Below are 21320 nucleotides of genomic sequence, written 5' to 3' on the forward strand. Positions count from 1 at the left end.
GTCGGCATTCCCACCAGCAGTAAAGGAGGGACCCTTTCTCTCCACATTCGTGCCAACACTGGGTGCTTTGGTTTTTTGGATGTGGGCTAGTCTCTATGGTGTGAGATGATATCTCATTATTGTTTTGACTTATAGTTCCCTGATGATTAGTGATGTAGAGCATTTTATCATGTGCCTTTTATTTTTTTAATTAATTTATTTATTTTGAATACCCATCCCTCCACCAGTAACCATTTCCCACCACCACGGATCCCAATAACCCTCCCACCCCCATCACTCCCATCCCACCCTGCCTCTGTGGCAGGGTTCTTTTGTTCTCTCTTTTGTTCTTTTGTTCTCTCTTTTCCATTGGTTGTTGTGGTTTGTAAAAGAGTTAAGCCTGATTTTCAGGGAGAAACGTTGGATAATTTACTTTCCATTGATCACTTTATATATAAGGAGATGTCGTGCGGCTGCATAAGCGGCTGCACAGTTTGGAGTAAAAGTCCTGGTTCCTGCATAACCGAGCTATGCTTGTAGAGGCTCATGGTCACTGGGGTTCCATCTGGAGGAGGCAGGATGCGGCACCTACCCCATCTGGGACTTCCCGGTAACCTTAGCTCTCTTTGGGACCTGGAGCATTCTCCAGGAGCTGTGGAGACACCCCCCCCTGCCCCGCGACCTTTCTTCTCTGTGGGTGTGTGATGTAAAGATGGCGCTGGGGGGCGGGTTGTGGACGTGACTTCCAGAATCAGAGGTTACCTGGGAGCCGGGGCAGTCCAGGAAGTTTGGAGTAAAAGTCCTGTTCCCGCATGCAGGAGCTGTGCTTGTAGATGCTCATGGTCACCGGGGTTCCATCTGGAGGAGGCAGGATGTGGCACCTACCCCATCTGGGACTTCCTGGTGATCTCAGCTCTCTTTGGGACCTGGAGCATTCTCTGGGAGCTGTGGATCCCCCCTACAGCCTTTCTTCTCTGTGGCTGTGTGCTGTAAAGATGGTGCTGGGGGGTGGGTTGTGGGCGTGACTTCCGGTATCAGAGGTTACCTGGGAGCCGGGGCAGTCCAGGAAGTTTGGAGTAAAAGTCCTGTTCCCGCATGCAGGAGCTGTGTTTGTAGAGGCTCATGGTCACCGGGGTTCCATCTGCAGGAGGCAGGATGCGGCACCTACCCCATCTGGGACTTCCCAGTGATCTCGGCTCTCTTTGGGACCTGGAACATTCTCCGGGAGTTGTGGAGCCCCCGCCCCCCCCCCCCCCCCGCGTGGCCTTTCTCCTCTGTCTCTCATGTGCCTTTTAGCCATTCAGATTTCTTCTTTTAGAAGTTTCTGTTCATTTCGTCACCCCATTTTCTGATGGGGTTGGATGGTTTCTTCTTGTGGAGTTCAACCAGTGATTTGTCTATCCTTGATATCAACCCCTTATCAGATGTGTATTGAGTGAATATCCTTTACAATTCTGTAGATTGTCTTTGTATTTTGGTTACTGTATCTTTTGAGGTGCAGAAGCTTCTTAGTTTGATATAGTCCCAATTGTTTATCTTGGTTTCCACGTGGTTGGTCAGTGGCATGTCATCTTTGAAGATACCATTAACCTCAATATCTCGTGGATGGTTTTGCTGACCTTGTCTTCAATGTACCTTATGGATTCTGGTCTGATGTTGAGGTCTTTAATCCATTTTGATCTGACATTTGTGCATGGTGTTAAATTGATGTCTAAACCCATTTTTTGTTTCATGTGGTTGTCCAATCATGCCAACACCATTTGTTAAAGAGGATTTACCTGCTCCACCTCACATTTCTTGCTCCATTATCAAAAATTATATATTCATACATTTGGGGTTGTATGTTGGGAAATTATACCCTGTTACATTGGTCTTCGGTTCTGCCTTTGTTCCAGTACTATGCTCTTTAAATTGTTACAGCTTTGTAGTAGAGGTTGAGGTTGGGGAGTGTGATGCCTACCATTGTCTTTTTCCCAAAAATTACCTTAGCTATTCGTGTTTGTTGTTCCAAATGAATTTTAGGAGTGCTTGATTCATTCCTTTGAAGAATTTCATCGGTATCTTATAGGGATCACATTGAATCGGTATAGTGCCTTTGGGAGCATTGTCATTTTGACAATGTTAATTTTTCCTGGGCTGAATCGATAGCACAGCAGGTAGGGCATTTGCCTTACAAGCTGTCAACATGGCCGACCCAAGTTCGATTCCTCCACCCCTCTCGGAGAGCCCAGCAAGCTACCGAGAGTATCTCGCCCCCACGGCAGAGCCTGGCAAGCTACCCCTGACATATTTGATATGCCAAACACAGTAACAACAAGTCTCATAATGGAGATATTACTGGGCCCACTTGAGCAAATCGATGAACAATGGGAGGACCGTGATAATGATAATAAATAATTTTTCCTATACATGAGCAGGGGATGTGTTTTCATTTCCTCGTGTTCTCTTTATTTTGTGGAGTAGCGTTTTGTAGTTTTCATTGTAGAGGTCCTGTACATCCTTAGTTAGGCTGATTCTAAGGTATTTGATTTTCTGGGGCACGATTGTGAACGGGATTGCTTTTTTCATGTTGCTTTCCTCTGTTTCATTATTTGCATATAGAAGGTATGGATTTTTGAGTGTTGATTTTATTGACTACAACTTTACAAGTCTACTGTTTCTAGGAGTTTCTTGGTAGAGGCTTTAGGATTCTCTATATATAGTATCATATCTGCGAATAGTGAGAGTTTGATTTCTTCCTTTTCTATTTCGATGTCCCTTAATAACTTTTTCTTCTATAACTGCTATAGCAAGTACTTCCAGTACTATATTGAACAGAAGTGGCAAGAAATGGAATCCTTGTCTTGTCCCTGATCTTAGAGGGAATGCCCTTTTTTCCCCATTGAGGGTAATTCTTGCCATAGGTTTGCCATAGATGGCTTTGACTATCTTGAATAAAATTCTTTCTAAGCCCATTTTGATGAGAGTTTTCAGCATAAACTGGTATTGGATCTTGTCAGGTGCTTTCTCTGCATCTATTGATATGATCATATGGTTTTTATCTTTACTTTTGTTGATATGATGGATTATGTTGATTGATTTATGAATGTTGAACCATCCTTGCATTCCCGGGATGAATACCACTTGGTCGAGGTGTATGATCTTTTTGATGAGTTGTTGGATTCTATTTACTAATATATTGTGATGATATTCACATCCATGTTCAACAGAGATATTGGCCTGCAATTTTCTTTCATAGTGGTGTCTTCGTTTGCTTTTGGGAGAGTTCTTGTTTTTTCAATTTCCTGGAAAAGTTTGAGGAGAACTGGCAACAGATCTTCATTAAATGTTTCAAAGCATTTGCTAGTGAATCTATCTGGAATCTATCTTTTGTTTTCGGAAAGACTTTTGATTACAGTTTTCATTTATTTGCTATGAATGGGTCTATTCAGGTATTACAAGTCTTCTTGGCTCAGTGCTGGGTGATTGTAGGAATCGAGGAATTTATCCATTTCTTCTAGGTTATCTTGTTTGGTGGCATATAGACTCTCAAAGTAGTCTCTGATGATCTTTTGAATTTCATTGGTTTCTGTTGTGATGTCCTCTTTTTCATTTCTGATTAGGTTTTTAGGGTTTTCTCTCTCTTTATTTGTGAGTTTTGCTAGTGGTTTATCAATCTTGTTAATTTTCTCAAAGAACGAACTCTTGGTTTCATTGACTTTTTGGATTGTTTTTTTGGTTTCCATGTTGTTAATTTCTGCTCCAAGTTTTATTATTTCTTTCCTTCACCCTGGTTTGGGTTCATTCTGTTGGTCTTTTTCTAAGATCTTGAGCAGTGAAAACAAGTTATCTATGTAGGCCCTTTCTTCCTTCCTAAGGAATGCTTTTAAAACTACACATTTTCCTCTTAACACTGCTTTAGCTGCGTCCCACAGGTTCTGGTAGCTCGTGTCTTCATTCTCATTTGTTTCCAGGTATCTTTTTATTTCTTCCTTGACTTCCTTCCTGACCTCCTCATTGTTCAACCTTGAGTTGTTTGATTTCCAGGTGTTTAATTTGGTTCTCTGCATCTGAGTGTGATTCGCTTTTATCTTCAGCGCATTGTGGTCTGAAAAGATAGTTGATACAATTTCTATCTTCCTGATTCTATTGAGGTATATTTTGTGACTCAAGACGTGGTCTATTTTTGATAATGTATGGTGTGCACTGGAAAAAATGTGTATTCTTTCTTCCTGTGGTGTAAAGCCCTGTATAGTTCTATAAGCCATATCTCTTTTATTTCTTCCTTCAAAGCCAATGTTTCCTTGCTGATTTTTGTTTTTTTGTTGATCTATTCAGAGATGATAAGGTGATGTTGAAGTCTCCAGCTACTATTGTGTTTCTAGCAATGTCTTTCTTAAAATATTTTAGCAGTTGTTTTAAATATTTAGCTGTTCTCTATTAGCTGCGTATACATTTAATAGTGTAATTTCTTCCTATTGTACGTATCCCTTGATGAATATAAAATGGCCTTAGCTCTCCCTTCTAATCTTTTTCAACCTGAAGTTTATGTTTTCGGATATTTGTATGGCCACTCCAGCATTTTTGAGGGAGCTGTTTGCTTTCAGTATTGTTTTCCATCCTTTAACTTTGAGTCTGTGTTTGCTCTGACTGTTCAGTTGAGTTTCTCGTAGGCAGCAGAAAGTTGGGTTCTTTCTCTGAATCTATTTTGTCACTCTGTCTCTTAGTTTGTGAATTTAGACCATTGACATTGAGAGAGATAATTTTTATGGGGTTTTGTGTCATCTTTCTGTAATGGTCTGTTGTGCTTGTAGGGTTTGTCTTGCCTGATAGTAGCTCCTTTAGCCCTTCTTTTAGGTTTGGTTTTGAGTCTATTAAGTTCCTGAACTGCTGTTTATCCACAAAATATTGTGCTTGGAAGGTTTCCTCTGAAAGGTCTGCTGTGAATCTAAGAGGTTCTCCTTTGTATGTGATTTCCTTCTTTGATCTTGCTGTTTGCAGTATTGTGTCTCTATCCATGGCATCCATCCTTCTGTCTATGATATGCCTTGGAGTATTTTTATTCGGGTCTCTTTTAGCTGGCACCCTTCTGGCACCTAGGATCTGGAGTTCTGCATTGTTTAACTCTGGGAACTTTTCAGCAATGATTTCTTTCACTGTGGCTTTTTTATTAGGCCTGTCTCCTTTTCCTTCTGGTACTCTAATGATTCTAATTTTGTTCCTCTTGGAGTCATCCCCTAGTTCCGTGATTCACCTTAGAGCTATTTTGAGGTCTTTTCCCATTTTTTGTTGTTGCCTGTACAATTTCCGTTTCTCAATTTCAAGATCACTAATTCTGTCTTCAGCTGTAGTAATTTTACTGCTGAGGGCACCACCTGAGCTTTTAATTTCATCTACCGAATCCTTTATTTGTGACCCTTCTTTTTGTAGCTTTCTTATTTCTGCTATCATTTCTTCATGTATTTTCTCAACTATCCATTCCACTGTTTCTTTCATTTCTTTCTTTAATTTTCTGGATGTCTCCTCCATTGATTCTTTGAGTCTTTCCTTGAACATCCTCAGCATTTCATCTCAGAATTCTTTATTGGAGAGTTCGTATTTGTGTGTAAACCCGGTTGAGGGTTCGGAACTCTTTTTTTCGTCCTCCCCTTGTAGTGGAGATTTGCGCTGTTTCTTCATGCTCTTGTAGTTATCTAGAGGTAAAACCTTGAGTTCACTAGCAGCGTTCCTTCTTATTGCGGGAAAGTATTCTGAGTAAAGTTGGTTGATGGCGGTCACCCTTCTCCCCTTCTAGAATCTGTCCTACCTCTCAGACATTAATCTGTGGCTTATGATAGGCATCTAGTAAAGCGTTGGAGTAGGTGCTCTTTTATATTGGGCTTGCACAGCTTCTTGCGTACTGGTCTTTTTTTGGAATGGGAGTAGGCTGGTGGATTATTGTTGTATTGTGCCTAAGGCGACCAGCACTTTTTCCACAGAATTAGATGATAAAGGTAGGGATGTGAGTCGAGAGTGTTCAGAGTGGGAAACATAACTGAGGCCACACAGAAGTCCTTGCCCATTTTTGAGGAGGCCACGCCCTACAGTGTAGGCCATACCCCCAGTCGGTCCTGATGCTTGTCCACAGACCTGTGCACAAGGGCCTGTGCAGAGGAAAGGTGGGGGCTGGGTAGGCATGTGTGGTAGAACTCTGGAGAGTGCTCTCAGGGGGCTGTCCAGGTGGCAGTCCAGTGGGGACCGCGGGCTGGATGGGACAGGACGTGAACACACAGAAGGACACACCTGTGCAGAGGAAAGTTGGGGGTGGGTCACATATTTTTTTTTATTTCATCACCATGAGATACAGTTAAAAAGCTTTCATGTTTGAGTTTCAGTCATACAATGATAAAACATCCATCCTTCCACAAGTACACATCTCCACCTCCAATGTCCCCAGTATATGCCCCCTTTCTAACCCTCCCTATGCCTGTATGGCAATTTCCCCTATACTCTCTCTCTACTTTGGGACATTATTGTTTGCAATATAGATATGAGAGGCTATCACCTTTGGTACTTTATCTACTTTTGGCACATATCTCCCATCCCGATTGATTCCTCCAACCATCATTAACTTAGTGATCCCTTCTTTATTCCAGCTACCTTCTCCCCCCACTTATGAGATAGGCTTCCAGCTATGGAGCAATATTCCTGGCCCTGTGTCTACTGTCCTTGAGTGTTAGTCTCATGTTATTTTATATTCCACAAATGAGAGCAGCCCTTCTATGTCTGTCCCTCTCTTTCTGATTCATTTCACTTAGCATGATACTATCCATGTCCATCCACTTATAAGAAAATTTCATAACTTCGTCTTTCCTAACAGCTTCATAGTATTCCATTGTAAAGATGTACCAAAGTTTCTTTAACCAGTTGTCTATTCTCGGGCACGCAAGTTGTTTCCAGATTCTGGCTATTATGAACAGTTGCAATAGCTACAATAGTTTTATGTTATTGCTGCAATGAACATACAGGTGCACATGTCATTTCTACTGTTCTTTTTTGCGTCCTCGGGATACATTCCCAGGAGTGGTATTGCCGTGTCATATGGAAGCTCAATTTCTAGTCTTTGAAGGAGTGCCCATATTGTTTTACAAAAAGGCTGGACCAGTCTGCATTCCCACCAACAGTGAAAGAGCGTCTCTTTCGACCCACATCCATGCCAACAGTGGTTGTTTTTGTTCTTTTGAATTTTTGCCAGTCTCTGTGGTGTAAAATGATATCTCATTGTTATTGTGATATTCGTCTCCCTGATGATTAGCAATGTAGAGCATTTTTGTGTGCCTTTTGGACACTTGTATTTTTTTTGAGGAAGCTTCTGTTCATTTCTTCTCCCCATTTTTTATGAGGTTGGAGGATTTATTCTTGTACAGTTCTACTAGTGTTTTGTATATCCTGAATATTAATCCCTTATCAGATGGGTATTGGGTAAATATTCTTTCCCATTCTTTGGGCTCTCTCTGTATTTTGCTCACTGTTTCTTTTGAGGTGTAGAAGCTTCTTAAGTGTAATGTAGTCCCATTTGTTTATGTTTGTTTCCACTTGCTTGGTCAGTGGTGTTTCATCCTTAAAGATTCCTTTAACTTCTATGTCATGGATGATTCTGCCTACATTTTCCTCCATATACCTTATGGATTCAGCTATTATGTAGAGGTCTTTTATCTACTTTGATATGACTTTTGTTCCAGTTGTTTGATAGAGGTCAGAGTTCATTTTTTGAAGGTAGCTCTTCAGTTTTTCCAGCACCAGTTTTTGATGAGTCTTTCCTTGTTCCACTTCACATTTTTTGCTCCTTTATCAAAGCTTTAGTGATCATATATTTGAGAGTCTGCGACAGGATATTCAACTCAGTTTCCTTGATGTGGGTCTAGAACAGATTTCTTAATGCAAGGACAAGTAATTTTATACTTGTTTACAAGTGCATAGTACTTTATCTATTTAATGTTTGCTTGTTACTATGTCATCATTAAATACATGCAAATTCCGTTCCCTTCCAACACTGTTTTAAAGTGTCATCTTCAGAAATATAGGTAAACATTAAATTACAAAATATAAAAATTTAAAGCTTGACATTGAAGTGAAATGCATATTTTAGTATAATAGCTTTATTACTAGAAATTACTAATAATGGTTGGAAGTTGAAGAAAATTAACATTGATTTATCAGGTACATGGTATATATAATATTTTTTCATGATGTTCCATTATATTGCAAACCCTATTTGAATATTTTTTCTTATGAATACAGTAATGATTCCTTCTACCTTACTTAGTTTTTTGTCTGGTCAAATAATTAGAATGACATAAAACAGATCAGTAAAAGAAAAATAGATATCATTGTATATTACAGAAAACACACAAAGAATTGAGTGCCCATCCATCCACCAGTGCCCATTCTCAGCCGCCAATGTTCCCAATATCCCTCCCCCCACCCCACTCCTTCCCATTTCTGGCCTCTGTGGCAGGCACATTCCCTTTTACTCTCTCTGTCCTTTGGGATTAAACAATGATTTTCATGCCATACAAAGACAAAGGGATACAGAAAACAATCTGAATAAACAGGAGTTGCTACACAACCAAACCTACATAACCCTTTTTGAAATAGTCTGCTCGATCTACATTATTTTAGTCAGGATAGGAAGAGCAAAACATTCTCAAGTCTGATTTTTTAAACATAGTCAACCCCATAATTGTTCTCCCGGAGACCAGAGAGATAGTACAAGGGTTAAGACATTTGCCTTTTATGCAGTTAATCTTCATCACATTTCCTGGTACCATATGCGGATCCCAATGCCTCCAGGAGTGATCCTTGAGCACAGAGCCAGCAGTAATCCATGAGAACTTCCAGTTGTCTCCCAATCGATCACCCCATATGCCAAAAATCATTATGCCAAAGATATATATATATTTTTGTAGGAGTACTGCGATTTATTCAGCCACTGGTTAGCTGATTGAATTGTGCATGAACTCCACCTTACTTTTTTTCATTTTTTATAATTTTATTTATTGAATCACCGTGAGAGCAGTTACAAAGCTTTTGCTCTAAGTCTCGGTCATACAATGAAACACCCGTACCTTCACCAGTGCCCATTCTCCACCACCGAAAACCCCAGTATACCCTCATCCCACATCCTCCCCCTACATGTGGGGCAGATGATTTCCACATTACTCTCTCTCTACTTTGATCACATTCAATATTTCGACACCAGACCCACCATTATTATTTGAGATTTTACCCCAACACTCATATCTGCTGAAAAGGCAACAATAGACAATTTGTGTTCTATTGCTGGTTATGAATAACATATGATGTCGCGTGGCTGCAGTAGGTCGATGTGGTTTTGAAATTCCGAAATTTTAACACTTAAATCTGGATGGATTTCTGCCAAAAGCCACTGAGTTTCGAGATCTGCTCCTCAGTCTCTGGGATCATGGCCGTTGAGCAGCTTGATGAGGAGCCAGAGAGGCCGTTCGTGGGCGATGACTTGGGGTCTCGGGGTGGGGAGGACAGGCCCGGCTCCACCCCATCCCGTGAGGCCCAACAAGTTTCGTCACTGCGGGCCCAAGCCTGACTGTCCAGTGGTCTCTGGAGGATGACGGCCACCGAGCCGCCAAAAGGAAGCAGGCAGAGGGACAGCACCCCAAAGATATATTTTAAGACTGCAAATTTTGCTTATCCACATTTCCCTTTCACGTGAGAAATATTTACTAAGCAGGTGTATACAGAGCCTTCTTAGACTTTTGGAGATACAGCACTGGGAAAAAAATCTCAGTCCTAATAGAATTTATGCTTTATTCCTGAGTAGCAATAGTCAATTTTTAAGAAAGGCAAAAAAGGATGGCATAATCATGAAGAACTGTGGAGAAAATTGGGAGAAGGAAAAGTAAATTAACCAAAAGATAAGAGGAAACTGAAAGAATTCTCTTTTTATTTTTTCGTTACTACTATGGAAAAAGTGTAGAGAAACTATGAAACTAACATGAGAAAAATCATGGTCTGATACTCAGAAGACAGCAAAAGTGGCAGTGGACATATTTGTATGTGACATGCTGAGTTTGATCACTGGCACCACAGACCCCACACTTGTTGAAATAGTTCACTTACCCCAGAACCATACCAACACAAAGCCTGCATGGACACATCATACCTGCACTAGTAGCAGAGGTGGAAGGGCACCAGAATTGATGGGTGCGGTCATTTGTGAAAAATATCATGTTCTTCAATATGACAATGAGATATCATCTCACATCAGTGATACTGACACATATTAGAAAGAGTATGAACAATCTGTGCTGGCAGGGATATGGTGAGAATTAACTCTCATCCATGGCAGGCGGGGAATGTTGTCTGGTTCAGCCTCTGTGGAAAGTAATATGGAGAGTCCTTAGTAATCTTAGAATTGAACTGCCATTTGACCCAGCAATTGCACTTTTGGGCTTCTACTTCCAGGACTAAAAAACATTCATCCAAAAGGACATATGCACACCATTATTTATTGCTGCACTTAGTACAGTAGCTGAGATATGGATAGATTTAGGTGTTCAACGACAGATAAATGGACATTGAATATGTGCTATATATACACATTGGGTGAAGCGATAGCACAGCGGGTAGGATGTGTTGCCTTGCACGTGGCCAACATGAGTTCAATTCCTCCACCCCTCTCGGAGAGCCTGGCAAGCTACCGAGAGTATCTCACCCGCACAGCAAAGCCTGGCAAACTACCTGTGACGAATTCAATATGCTAAACACAGTAACAACAAGTCTCACAATGGAGACGATATTGGGCCTGCTCGAGCAAATCGATGAACAATGGGAGGACAGTGCTACAGTGCTATACACAGTGGAATATGACGCAGCTTCAAGAAATGATAAAATCATGCAATTTGTTGCAACCTGGTTGTAACTAGAAAATACCATATTTAATGAAGTAAGCTAGAAAAAGACAAACACAGGATTATTTCATTTATCTGTGGTTTACAGAATAATTGGATAAGGAATCATAATGTAGTAATGGGGGATGCCTAGAACACTTGTGAACCCAGAGATTGGGGAAGAGATAGACAGAGAAGGAAATAAATCAAGTGGGAAGGAAGAAAATGAGAAAACACAGTATTGAGGGAACAGGAGTTAGGTCTCTAGTTACACTGGTTATGTGTGAAATAGCTATAATTACATATCCCAAGCACAGACTGAACACTGAAAACATGAAATCTTAGCGGCAACCACTGAACTTTGTAATGTGCCTGACAAGGTGGCAGGCAGGGTTCAATTGGATGAAGTATTGGAACACTGATGAAGGGAATTTGACACTGGTGATGGTATTGGTGTTGAAATATTATATTACTAAAACTCATCTATCAATAATGTTATAAATCATATTATTTAATTAAATTAAAATTATTTTTAAAAGGTCATGTCCTAAATTATATATTATCATTAGTCAATTTGTACACGAGAGTAGATATAGTGAACTTCTAGATAAGTCCTCAAAGGATGCAATATTTAATGTATTTCACATAAAATCCAAAATGTTGTGTGTTAATGAGAATTTTACCCTGATGGAATTCTCCTGGCAAAATATTAATTAAGTTATGATTAGGTACAAAAATTTCCTGAGATGCTTGTGCTCTTAGTTTTTCATCACAGGTATTATTGGCTATTTTATGTTATATAACAATAGCATGCTTTTCTATTGACAATGAAACTTGTTCAGGACTGATTCTGTTAGAGGAAAAGCAACTGGAAACTCAGAAAAGAAGACTGCTTTTGCACTGTCAAATTTAGAAGTAAAAACCTTTTCATTCATTATCTCTCTGAATTAGAATGGGAGACTAACACCCAAGGATAGTAGAGATAAGGACCAGGAGGATTGTTCCATAGCTTGGAAGCTGGCCTCACATGCTGGGAGAAAAGGCAGCTCAGATAGAGAAGCAGCCACCAAGTAAAGGATGCTTGGAGGGCCCGCTATGAAGTGTGTGCTCAAAGTAGATTATAGATCGACCATTTCATTTTTCATTTTTTTTCATTTCATCATCCTGTTATTCGTTGATTGCCTCGAGCAGGCCCCAGTAACGTCTCTTTCATCCTAGCCCTGAGATTATATTCAAGGCTCTTTAGGAGAATGAGACCCATCATTGTTACTGGTATTTGGCATATTTGGTACGCCACGGGGAGTTTGCCAGACTCTGCCCTGTGGGCAGGCTACATTTGATAGCCTGCAAGTTTGTCCAAAGTAGGAATGAGATAATAAGATGTCATATTCCCTTTTACTCTCTCTCTATGCTTTTGGGTGTTGTAGTTTGCAATACAGGTATTAAGTGGCCATCATGGTCGATCTATAATCTACTTTGAGCACACACTTCATAGCGGGCCCTCCAAGCATCCTTTACTTGGTGGCTGCTTCTCAGAGGTGATCCCTGAGCACAGAGCCAGGATAAAACCCTGAGCATTGCCGGGTATGAACCAAAATTTTTTTTTGGTTTTTGGGTCGCACCTGGCGATGCACAGGGGTCACTTCTGGCTCTACACTCAGGAGTTACTCCTGTTGGTGCTCAGGGTACCATATGGGATGCTGGGAATTGAACCTGGGTCGGCCGCATGCAAGGCAAACGCCCTACCCCCTGTGCTATCTCTCCAGCCCCGAACCGAACCAAATTTTTTAAAGCACAAGTGAAAGGTATATTATATTCAAGCATAACTATGGTATCAAAGCTCTGGTAAACATGACAAAGCGTGTCAAACTGAACTCAAATAGTGCTAAATTGTTTTTTGAACAATAATCTTACCCTGTTAGGAGTGTTTCTTGAGCACAAATTGAGGCGTAAGCTCTGAGTACAGCTGGATGTGTCCAATTTACCCCACAGCCCAAATAACAAAAACAGGCCTGTAAACATCTAACCTTTTCCTCTTTGTTGTGATTTTTACTCCTAGGTGACATATTGAAGGAAACAGTCATATTATTTTTACTGCCACTTGCTTTTGTGTTACTTGTTGTTCTGTCAGCACTGTGTCTCCTTTTGTCTAAGCAAAAAGCTTTACTGAGACTGGTAAGTTGTATATCAATAGTTTTTCTTCTAAGACCAGTTTATAAGAAGTATTCTTCATTTAGAATTATTAGGCTTATATTTTATGATATTGCCTACACACTGTAGATGCTCAGTTGATATGTGGATTATGAAATATATCTTCAAGAAGAGAATGGTAATGAAAGAAAATTAATTCTAGGCCAGGGATATGGTTCAGTGGTATAGCACTTACCTCGTGTGTTTTACCTAGGTTTAATCCCCAGCAACAACAAGACAAACACATACACTAACCCTGGAAAGCACATTTTGATTTGGATTTACTTTACTTTTAGTTTAACTATAATACTTCAGAACAGTGTTTCTCAATCTTTCCCTATCCATGGTCCTCTTCTAGCCTTGTTTCCATCATATGATGCCCTTGTCTTATGGGTTGGCTCTTTAGTCTTGTGTTGTTGTCACCATTTGTACAGTTTTCACCTGTAACCCACTTGGAATGCCCTGTGGTCCAACAGGGGCACTATATGGAACCCAACTGAAAAATAATGATTTCAGACATGAAACACTCTTATATTAGCAGAAGATTTACAGAAAGAGTTCAAGGAGAAAAGCAGGATTGAGAGAAGGAATGAGTGACTTAAAATGGATATAGACAAATATATTGCTAGTGTGCCACAAGTAAAAGATCACTTAATTTAAAAATTATTAAAGAATTGTGATTTACATAGTAGTTGAGTTTTAGGCATATAATGTTTCAACACCAATCCCACCACTAGTGTCAACTTCCTTCCACCAATGTTGCCGTATTTACTTCCCAACTCCGATTTCTGCCACATCCCTGCCTGTCAATTTGATAGGTACATTGCAAAGTTCCAACTTTTGCAGCTTAAATTTTAGTGTTTTCAATTTTGTTGAGTCTGTGTTTTGGATATATGGCTATACAAATATCACCAGTATAACTGCAGCCCATACCCCTATTCACCCATTACTTCTTCTACCCTTAATTTCTTTACTTTTCTGTAATCCTTTCTAAAGGCTGTTATCAAGTGTGATCTAGGTATCCACCCTTTACTATATGTCTTCATTCAGTATTCTATAGACCACAAATAAATGAGATCATCCTGTGTTTGTCTTTGTCTCCTGGCTTATTTTATTTAGCATGATATCTTCAAGTTGCAACCATGTTGCAGCAAATTACATGATTTCATTATTCCTTGAAACCACATAGTATTCCATTGTGTATATATACTACATCTTGATTATCAATTCATCTGTCATTGAACAGCTAGTTGATTCCATATTTTAGCTGTTGTACTGAGTGCAGCAAGCATGGCGCTTCTTCAAATATTCATACTCTGACTGGATGAGAGAGACTCCAAACAGAAATAGTAGCTTGATTATGAGCTGATTCTAAGTGATCAATCACTCCTTGAGGTGTAGCTAGTATTTCAAAAGATGGAGGGCTCACTAAAGTTTTGTAAGTCTTAAGGACTTGTGGCTTGGGATAAAAAATCTTACTATCAGGTGTTTTAAAGATCAAGAGAATTTTGTATCCATTGATATACATTATCTTATTCTTCAGGTGAAGTTTGGGGTTCTATTTTTGTGTTATTAATATAAAATGTAAACATTTTATTATTAATTGTGTTAATAATGGAAGTTTTTTCTTAATTTCAGACATTTTGTATAAAAGAACAAGAACACTGCTGAGGAAGATATACTCTGCTGATTTACCTATTTCTAATCTTATGTTCTAATATTAAATATTATTAGTTAACTGATTCGTCCCTCCACTGTTGAATAAATCTTACTTCAAAAGCATTGTGTTTAAGTCAGTTTAGAGAAGTAAAACATTCAATTTACCATGAATTTTTCCACATTTTATTGGCAGATTGATAAAAAATAAATATTAATTGATAGTAAAGGTATTGAATCTAGAGAGGTAAGGGATGGGTGAATCTAATCAATGATGCAGTAGTGAAACAATGTGGTTTCAGGAAGAGAGAGCAAAAGGGAATGCCCTGCCACAAAGGTGGGGTGGGATGGGGGGGATGGGTTGAGGTGGGAGGGTACTGAGATCATTGGTGGTGGAGAATGGGCACTGGTTTAGGGATGGGTACTCGATCATTGTATAACTGAAACCCAAGCACGAACGTTTGTAAGTCTACAACTGTACCTCATGGTGTTTCACTAATAAAAAAAAATAGAAGACATATGGATTGTCAACAGGCATATGAAAAGGCACTCATTGATACTCATGATTAAAGAAATGCAAATCAAATGTAGCAACAAAGGACCAATAGTAGCATAATGGGGAAACTGACCCAAGAAATTGACTTGGTGGGGATCTTGTGTGGAAGAAGTCTTGTTGTCCTTGTGAGAGGGAAGAGGTAAATTGGTGATGATATGGTGTTGAAATTATGTGTATGTAAAACCATCATTAGTAGCATTGTAAACCATAGACTCAATGAAAATAAAAAACAAATTAATTTTTTTAAATGTGGTTTCACACAGTGCCCTAAGTCAGTGAGATACTGTATAATCTTGGGAGAATTTAGCATTCAAAAGAGTGCACTTGGAGAGCCAGAGACATAGTGGAGCAGATGGGGTGCTTCCCATAATCATGGTGGACCTGCCCTTAATCCCTGACACAATATATGGACCTCCAAACATGAAGAAGAATGATCCCTGAAAAAAGGACCAGGAGGAAGTCCTGAGAACAGCAAGGTGTGGCGCAAAACCTTCCCCAAAATTTCACCATGAATAGAATTGTTTGAGTTTATTACCTGTGGTAAGGATTAATCAATTTTATATAAATAAATGTATGCTTCGTATTTCTTTTAAAAGGTGGGAGTTTACAGTGCTTCAAAGGCTTAAAGTATTTCAATGGCCAGAGATGGTGGTAGAAAATTCAAAGGTCACAAACTTTATGGTAAAATCTTGGGAGTTTTCTATATTTGTTGGCATATGCTACTCATCTATGGACTATAAAGTAAAACTACTGCTGCGGGTGGTTTATATAAAGTGAGAAGAAGAAGTGTTGACAGTCTCAAGAAGGGAATCCACCACTTTTTTCTTTTCATCTGGATCACTTTCTTCTTTTCATTGGTAAATGCCTGGGGGAAAATCTAGATCTGATGAAAAGGCTCTGATGAGCACCTGCATAGATAGACGTGTCTCATCAGCCCCACAAGGTGGCTTTCAAAGTGCACTTAAGTTCCTTTGTTCTGCCCAGTGTGGGAAACGATCCCTGCCACCCGATTTCTTGGAGCAAGGAATTTCTCTCTGCAGGAAAATCAGTCCTAAATCATACTCAGGCCAGGCTTCTCAATCTGTAGTCTTGCTTTACAGAAAAGAATTTCAGTAAGGCGGACATGAATTGTGAAGTAAAATAATTTCATTTAAAGATTATGAGGATGGAAAGAAAAAAAGTAACACTTTAAAGAAAGAATGGGGACTGCCCCAGAAGGAACAGCTCAGAGTAGATGTTGTTGGGAGATACGGGTCACTCTCCAGAATGCATTTACAGTGCTTATTTTACAGGTTTTCTTTGCTGATATGGGAGAAGCCCTCACGTGGGACTATTACATAAATAAGTCTGTTGCTATGGCATTGTCAAGAGGAAGAACTTGAAAGTTTTAGTGGTTCATCTTCATGTCCTAATCATAACCTTTGTTCCTGCTGGAGGGTCTTGTTGGAGGTTCTCTCTGGAGGGGGATCTAGTCCTCTCAGGGTATATGCTACAACCAGTTTGAATCTTTTCATAACAAAGTTCCTTTGTCAACAAAATGGGTTGACTCATAATGCATTTTGCTACATTAGGGCTAGTGAAAGAATAACTTCTTTAAACCCCATCTAGATTTTATTACTTCCCAAGAGCTCATTGTCAGCCCCACTTAACCCCCCCCCCAACCGTATCATCAATTTACCTGCCTGCTTCACCACTGTGAATAATATTAGGAAAAAAATGGTCCAGATTCAAAATTAGCACTGTATTGTAGTATGTAGACCTTTGTTCCCTAAGTATTAAAATAACTATTTACTGAGGCAAAGAGATTGTACAATGGGAAAGGTGCTCTTCTTGCACTTGGCTGACCTGTATTTGCTCCCCAGCATGGAATATGATCCAAAAGCAGTGTCAGGATTGATCTTTCAGCACAAAGCCAAGACTAATCCCCAAGCACAGCTGGGTATGGTCCAAAAACAAAAAAGAAGTTTGCATCTGCCATAGTCTCTCCTAGAAGTCAATTATCGGTATAAAGTTTTGGTACATTTTGTTTTTGTTTTGGGGCCATGCCAGGATACAATCAAGGCTTACCCCTGGCTCTGTGCTCAGAGATCACTCCTGGTAATTCTTGGGGGACCATATGTGTTGCAAGGATAGAACCAGGATTACCTGCATGTAAGGCAAGCACCTTTATTTTATTAGTGAATCACTGTGGGGGTATACATTGAGGAAAGTCCCTTCTATACCCATTTTGGCGAGAGTTTTCATTATAAATGGGTGCTGGATCTTGTCAAGTGCTTTCTCTGCATCTATTGATATGATCATAAGGTTTTTATCTTTTCTTTTGTTGATATAATGGATTATGTTGATTTATTTCTGAATGTTAAACCAGTCTTGCATCCCCAGGATGAATGCCACTTCATCGTGGTGTGTGATCTTTTTGATTAGTTGTAGAATTCTATTTGATAGTATTTCATTGAGAATCATTGTGGCTGTGTTCATCAGGGATATTGGCCTGTAGGTCTTTTATTGTGGTTTCTTTGTTTGATTTTGGTATTAGGGAGATATAAGCCTCATAGAAACTGTTTGGGAGAGTATCTGTTTCTTCAATTTCCTGGAAAAGCTTGAGAAAAACTGGAAATAGGTCCTCTTTAATGTTTGGGAAAATTTGGAAAAATTCTCTAGTGCCATCTGGACCTGAGGTTTTGTTTTGGGGAAGACATTTCATTACAGTTTCAATTTCCTTAATATTAATCTGACTATTCAGGTATTTCAGATCTTATTGATTCAGCCTTGGGATATTATAGGAATCCAGAAATTTATCCCTTTCTTCTAGGATCTCTTGTTTCGTGGTATACAGACTTTCAAAGTAGTCTCTGATGATCTTTTAAATTTCTTAGGTTTCTGTTGTGATATTCCCCTTCACATTTCTGATTCGGTTTATTAGGGTTCTCTCCCTTTCTTTGTGAGTCTTGATAGTATTATATCAATCCTGTTTATTTTCTCAAAGAACCAGCTCTTGGTTTCATTGATCTTTCAGATTGTTTTTGGGTTTCGGTGTCATTGATTTCTGCTCTAAGTTTTACTATTTCTTTTCTTCAGCTTGGTTTGGGCTCCTTTTGTTGGTGTTTTTCTAAGATCTTGAACGGTGAAGTCAAGTTGTTTATGTGGTCCCTTTCTTCCTTCCTGAGAAATGCTTGCAGAGCTATAAGTTTGCCCCTTAGCATGGCTTTAGCTGCGTCCCACACGTTTTGGTAGCTTGTGTCTTCATTCTCATTTGTTTCCAAGTATCTTTTGATTTCTTCCTTGATTTACTTCCTGTTCCACTCGTTGTTCAACATTGATTTGTTTAATTTCCAGGTGTTTTATTTGGTTTTCTGCATCTGTACATGATTAACATCTATCTTCAGTGCATCGTGGTCTGAATAGATAGTTGATATAATGTCTATGTCCCTGATTCTGTTGAGGTATGCTTTGTGGCCTAGCACATGGTCTATTCTGAAAAATGTTTCATGTGCACTGGAAAAGAATGTGTATTCTTTTGGGGGGGGGATGTAAAGTACTGTATAGATCTATTAGCCATCTCTCTTCTATTTCTTCCTCCAAAGCCATTATTTCCTGACTGAGTTTTAATCTTCTTGATCTATCCAGAGGGTATAAGTCGTTGTTGAATTCTCCAACTACTATTGTGTTGCTTGCAGTGTCCTCTTTTTTTTTCCTTTTTGGATCACACCCAGCAATGCACAGGGGTTACTCCTGGCTCTGCACTCAGAAATTACTTCTGGCGGTGCTCAGGGGACCATATGGGATGCTGGGAATCGAACCTGGGTCAGGTGCATGCAAGGCAAACGCCCTACCCGCTGTGCTATCGCTCCAGCCCCAACAATGTCCTTCTTAAGGTTTGTTAGCAGTTGCAGATATTTAGTTTGTCCCTCATTGGGTGCGTATACGTTTAGGAGTGTGATTTCTTACTGCTGTACATGTCCCTTGATTAATAAAAAATGGCCTTCACTGTACCTTCTAACCTTTTTCAATCTGAAATCTATGCTGTCGGATACTAGTAAGGCAACCCCAGCTTTTTGGAGGAAGTTGTTTGCTTGTAGGATTGTTTTCTATCCTTTGACTTTGAGTCTGTGTTTGTTCTGACTGTCCAGATGTGTTTCTTGTAGGCAGCAGAATGTTGGGCTTAGTCTCTGAATCCATTTTTCTATCCTGTGTCTCTTAATTGGTGTATTTAGACCATTGTCATTAAGAGAGATTATTGATATAGGGTTCTATGCCATCTTTATGTAAGGGTTTGTTGTGCTTGTAGGGTTTGTCTTGTCTTACAGTAGCCCCTTCAGTCATTCTTTTAGGCTAGGTTTTGAGTCTATGAAGTTCCTGATCTGCTGTTTATCCACAAAATAGTGTATCGTTCCTTCAAGTTTGAGTGAGAGTTTAGCCGGATAAAGTGTTCTTGTTTAAGCATTCATTTCATTGATTTTTTTCAGTATATGCCACCATTGACTTCAGGCTTGGACGGTTTCCTCCGATAGGTCTGCTGTGAATCTAAGAGACCCTAACAAAAAAACTCCAAGACACATCATAGTTAGAATGATGGATACCATGGATAGAGACACAATACTGCAAGCAGCGAGGTCAAAGAAGGAAATAACATGTCCAGGATATTCAAGACAATAATAGATTTGTACAAGAAAAATCCTTCAACCCCATAAAAATTGGGAGAAGGAATGAACAGAAACTTTCTCATAAAATAAATACAAATGGCCAAAAGTCATATACAAAAAAGCTCTACATCACTAATTATCAGGGAGAGGAATATCAAAACAACAATGAGATATCCTCTTATACCTCAGAGACTGGCACACATTCAAAAGAACAAAAGCAACCAGTATTGGCATAGATATGGGGAGAAAGGGACGCCCCTTCACTGTTGGTGTGAATGCCGACTGGTCAAGCCTTTTTGGAAAACAATATGGGCACTCCTTCAAAGACTAGAAATTGAGCTTCCATATGACCCGGCAATACCACTCCTGGGAATGTATCCCGAGGATGTAAAAAAGAACAGTAGACATGACATGTGGAACTGTATGTTCATTGCAGCAATAACATATAACTATTGTGGCCATTGCAACTGTTCACAATAGCCAGAATCTGGAAACAACCAGAGTGCCCGAGATCAGAAAACTAGTTAAAGAAACTTTGGTATTTCTCAACAATGGAATACTTTGCAGCTGTTAGGAAAGATGAAGGTATGAAATTTGCTTATAAGTGGATGGACATGGATAGTATCATGTTATGTGAAATGAGTCAGAAAGAGAGGGACAGACATAGAAGGGCTACTCTCATTTGTGGAATATCAAAGAGTATACTTTTAGACTGACATCCAAAGGAGAGTAGACACAGGGACAAGAATATTGCTCCAAAAGTCGGAAGCCTGTCTCATGAGCTGGGGGAGAAGGCAGCTAGAATAGAGGAGGTATCACTAAGTCAATGATAATTGCAGGAATCATTCGGAATGGGAGATTTGTGCTGAAAGTAGATGAAGTATCAAAGGTGATAACCTCTTAGTATGTATATTGCAAGCCATAATGCTATAAACTACAGAGACAGCATGGAAGAAATTGCCATAGAGGTCGGAGGAGGATTGAAAAGGGTGGGACATTGGTAGTGGAGAATGTGGACTGGTGGAGGTATGGGTGTTTTATCATTGCATGACTGAAACTCAAACATGAAAGCTTTGTTATTATATTTCACGGTGATTCAATTAAAAATAATAAAATCAAGAGATTATCTAATTTTTCATACTGTTGATGATTATTTCTCAAGCATATAATTCTGAAATAATAGCATCTTAGAAGACTTAAAGTAGAGACAAATTTAAGGGCATGATAACTAAAATTTTGACTACTAATGGCACTAATAGTCTACATTTTTGCTGTTGTTAGTAGTGAAATAGGGTAGTTTTTAAAATTTTTTTTATTTTTTAATTTTTATATTGAAACATTATGAGGTAGAGTTGTAGACTTACAAACTTTCGTGCTTGGGTTTCAGTTATTCAATGATTATTACCCTTC

At 39.4% G+C, this 21320-nt stretch overlaps 1 protein-coding gene across 1 annotated transcript in view; it reads left to right on the top strand.

Moving 5' to 3' along the window:
- IL13RA2 (interleukin 13 receptor subunit alpha 2) overlaps nt 1-14799 on the top strand; it is a 47851-nt gene extending 33052 nt beyond the window's left edge. Inside the window, exons 8-9 of the mRNA XM_056125658.1 lie at nt 12925-13040; nt 14694-14799. Of these exons, the coding sequence (XP_055981633.1) occupies nt 12925-13040; nt 14694-14726 (149 nt within the window). The 3' untranslated portion in view covers nt 14727-14799. The remainder of the gene's footprint in view (nt 1-12924; nt 13041-14693) is intronic.
- The last annotated feature ends 6521 nt before the right edge of the window (nt 14800-21320 follow it).

Source organism: Sorex fumeus, unplaced genomic scaffold (genome assembly GCF_029834395.1).
Source record: "Sorex fumeus unplaced genomic scaffold, SorFum_2.1 ptg000058l, whole genome shotgun sequence".
Classification (NCBI taxonomy): domain Eukaryota; kingdom Metazoa; phylum Chordata; class Mammalia; order Eulipotyphla; family Soricidae; genus Sorex; species Sorex fumeus.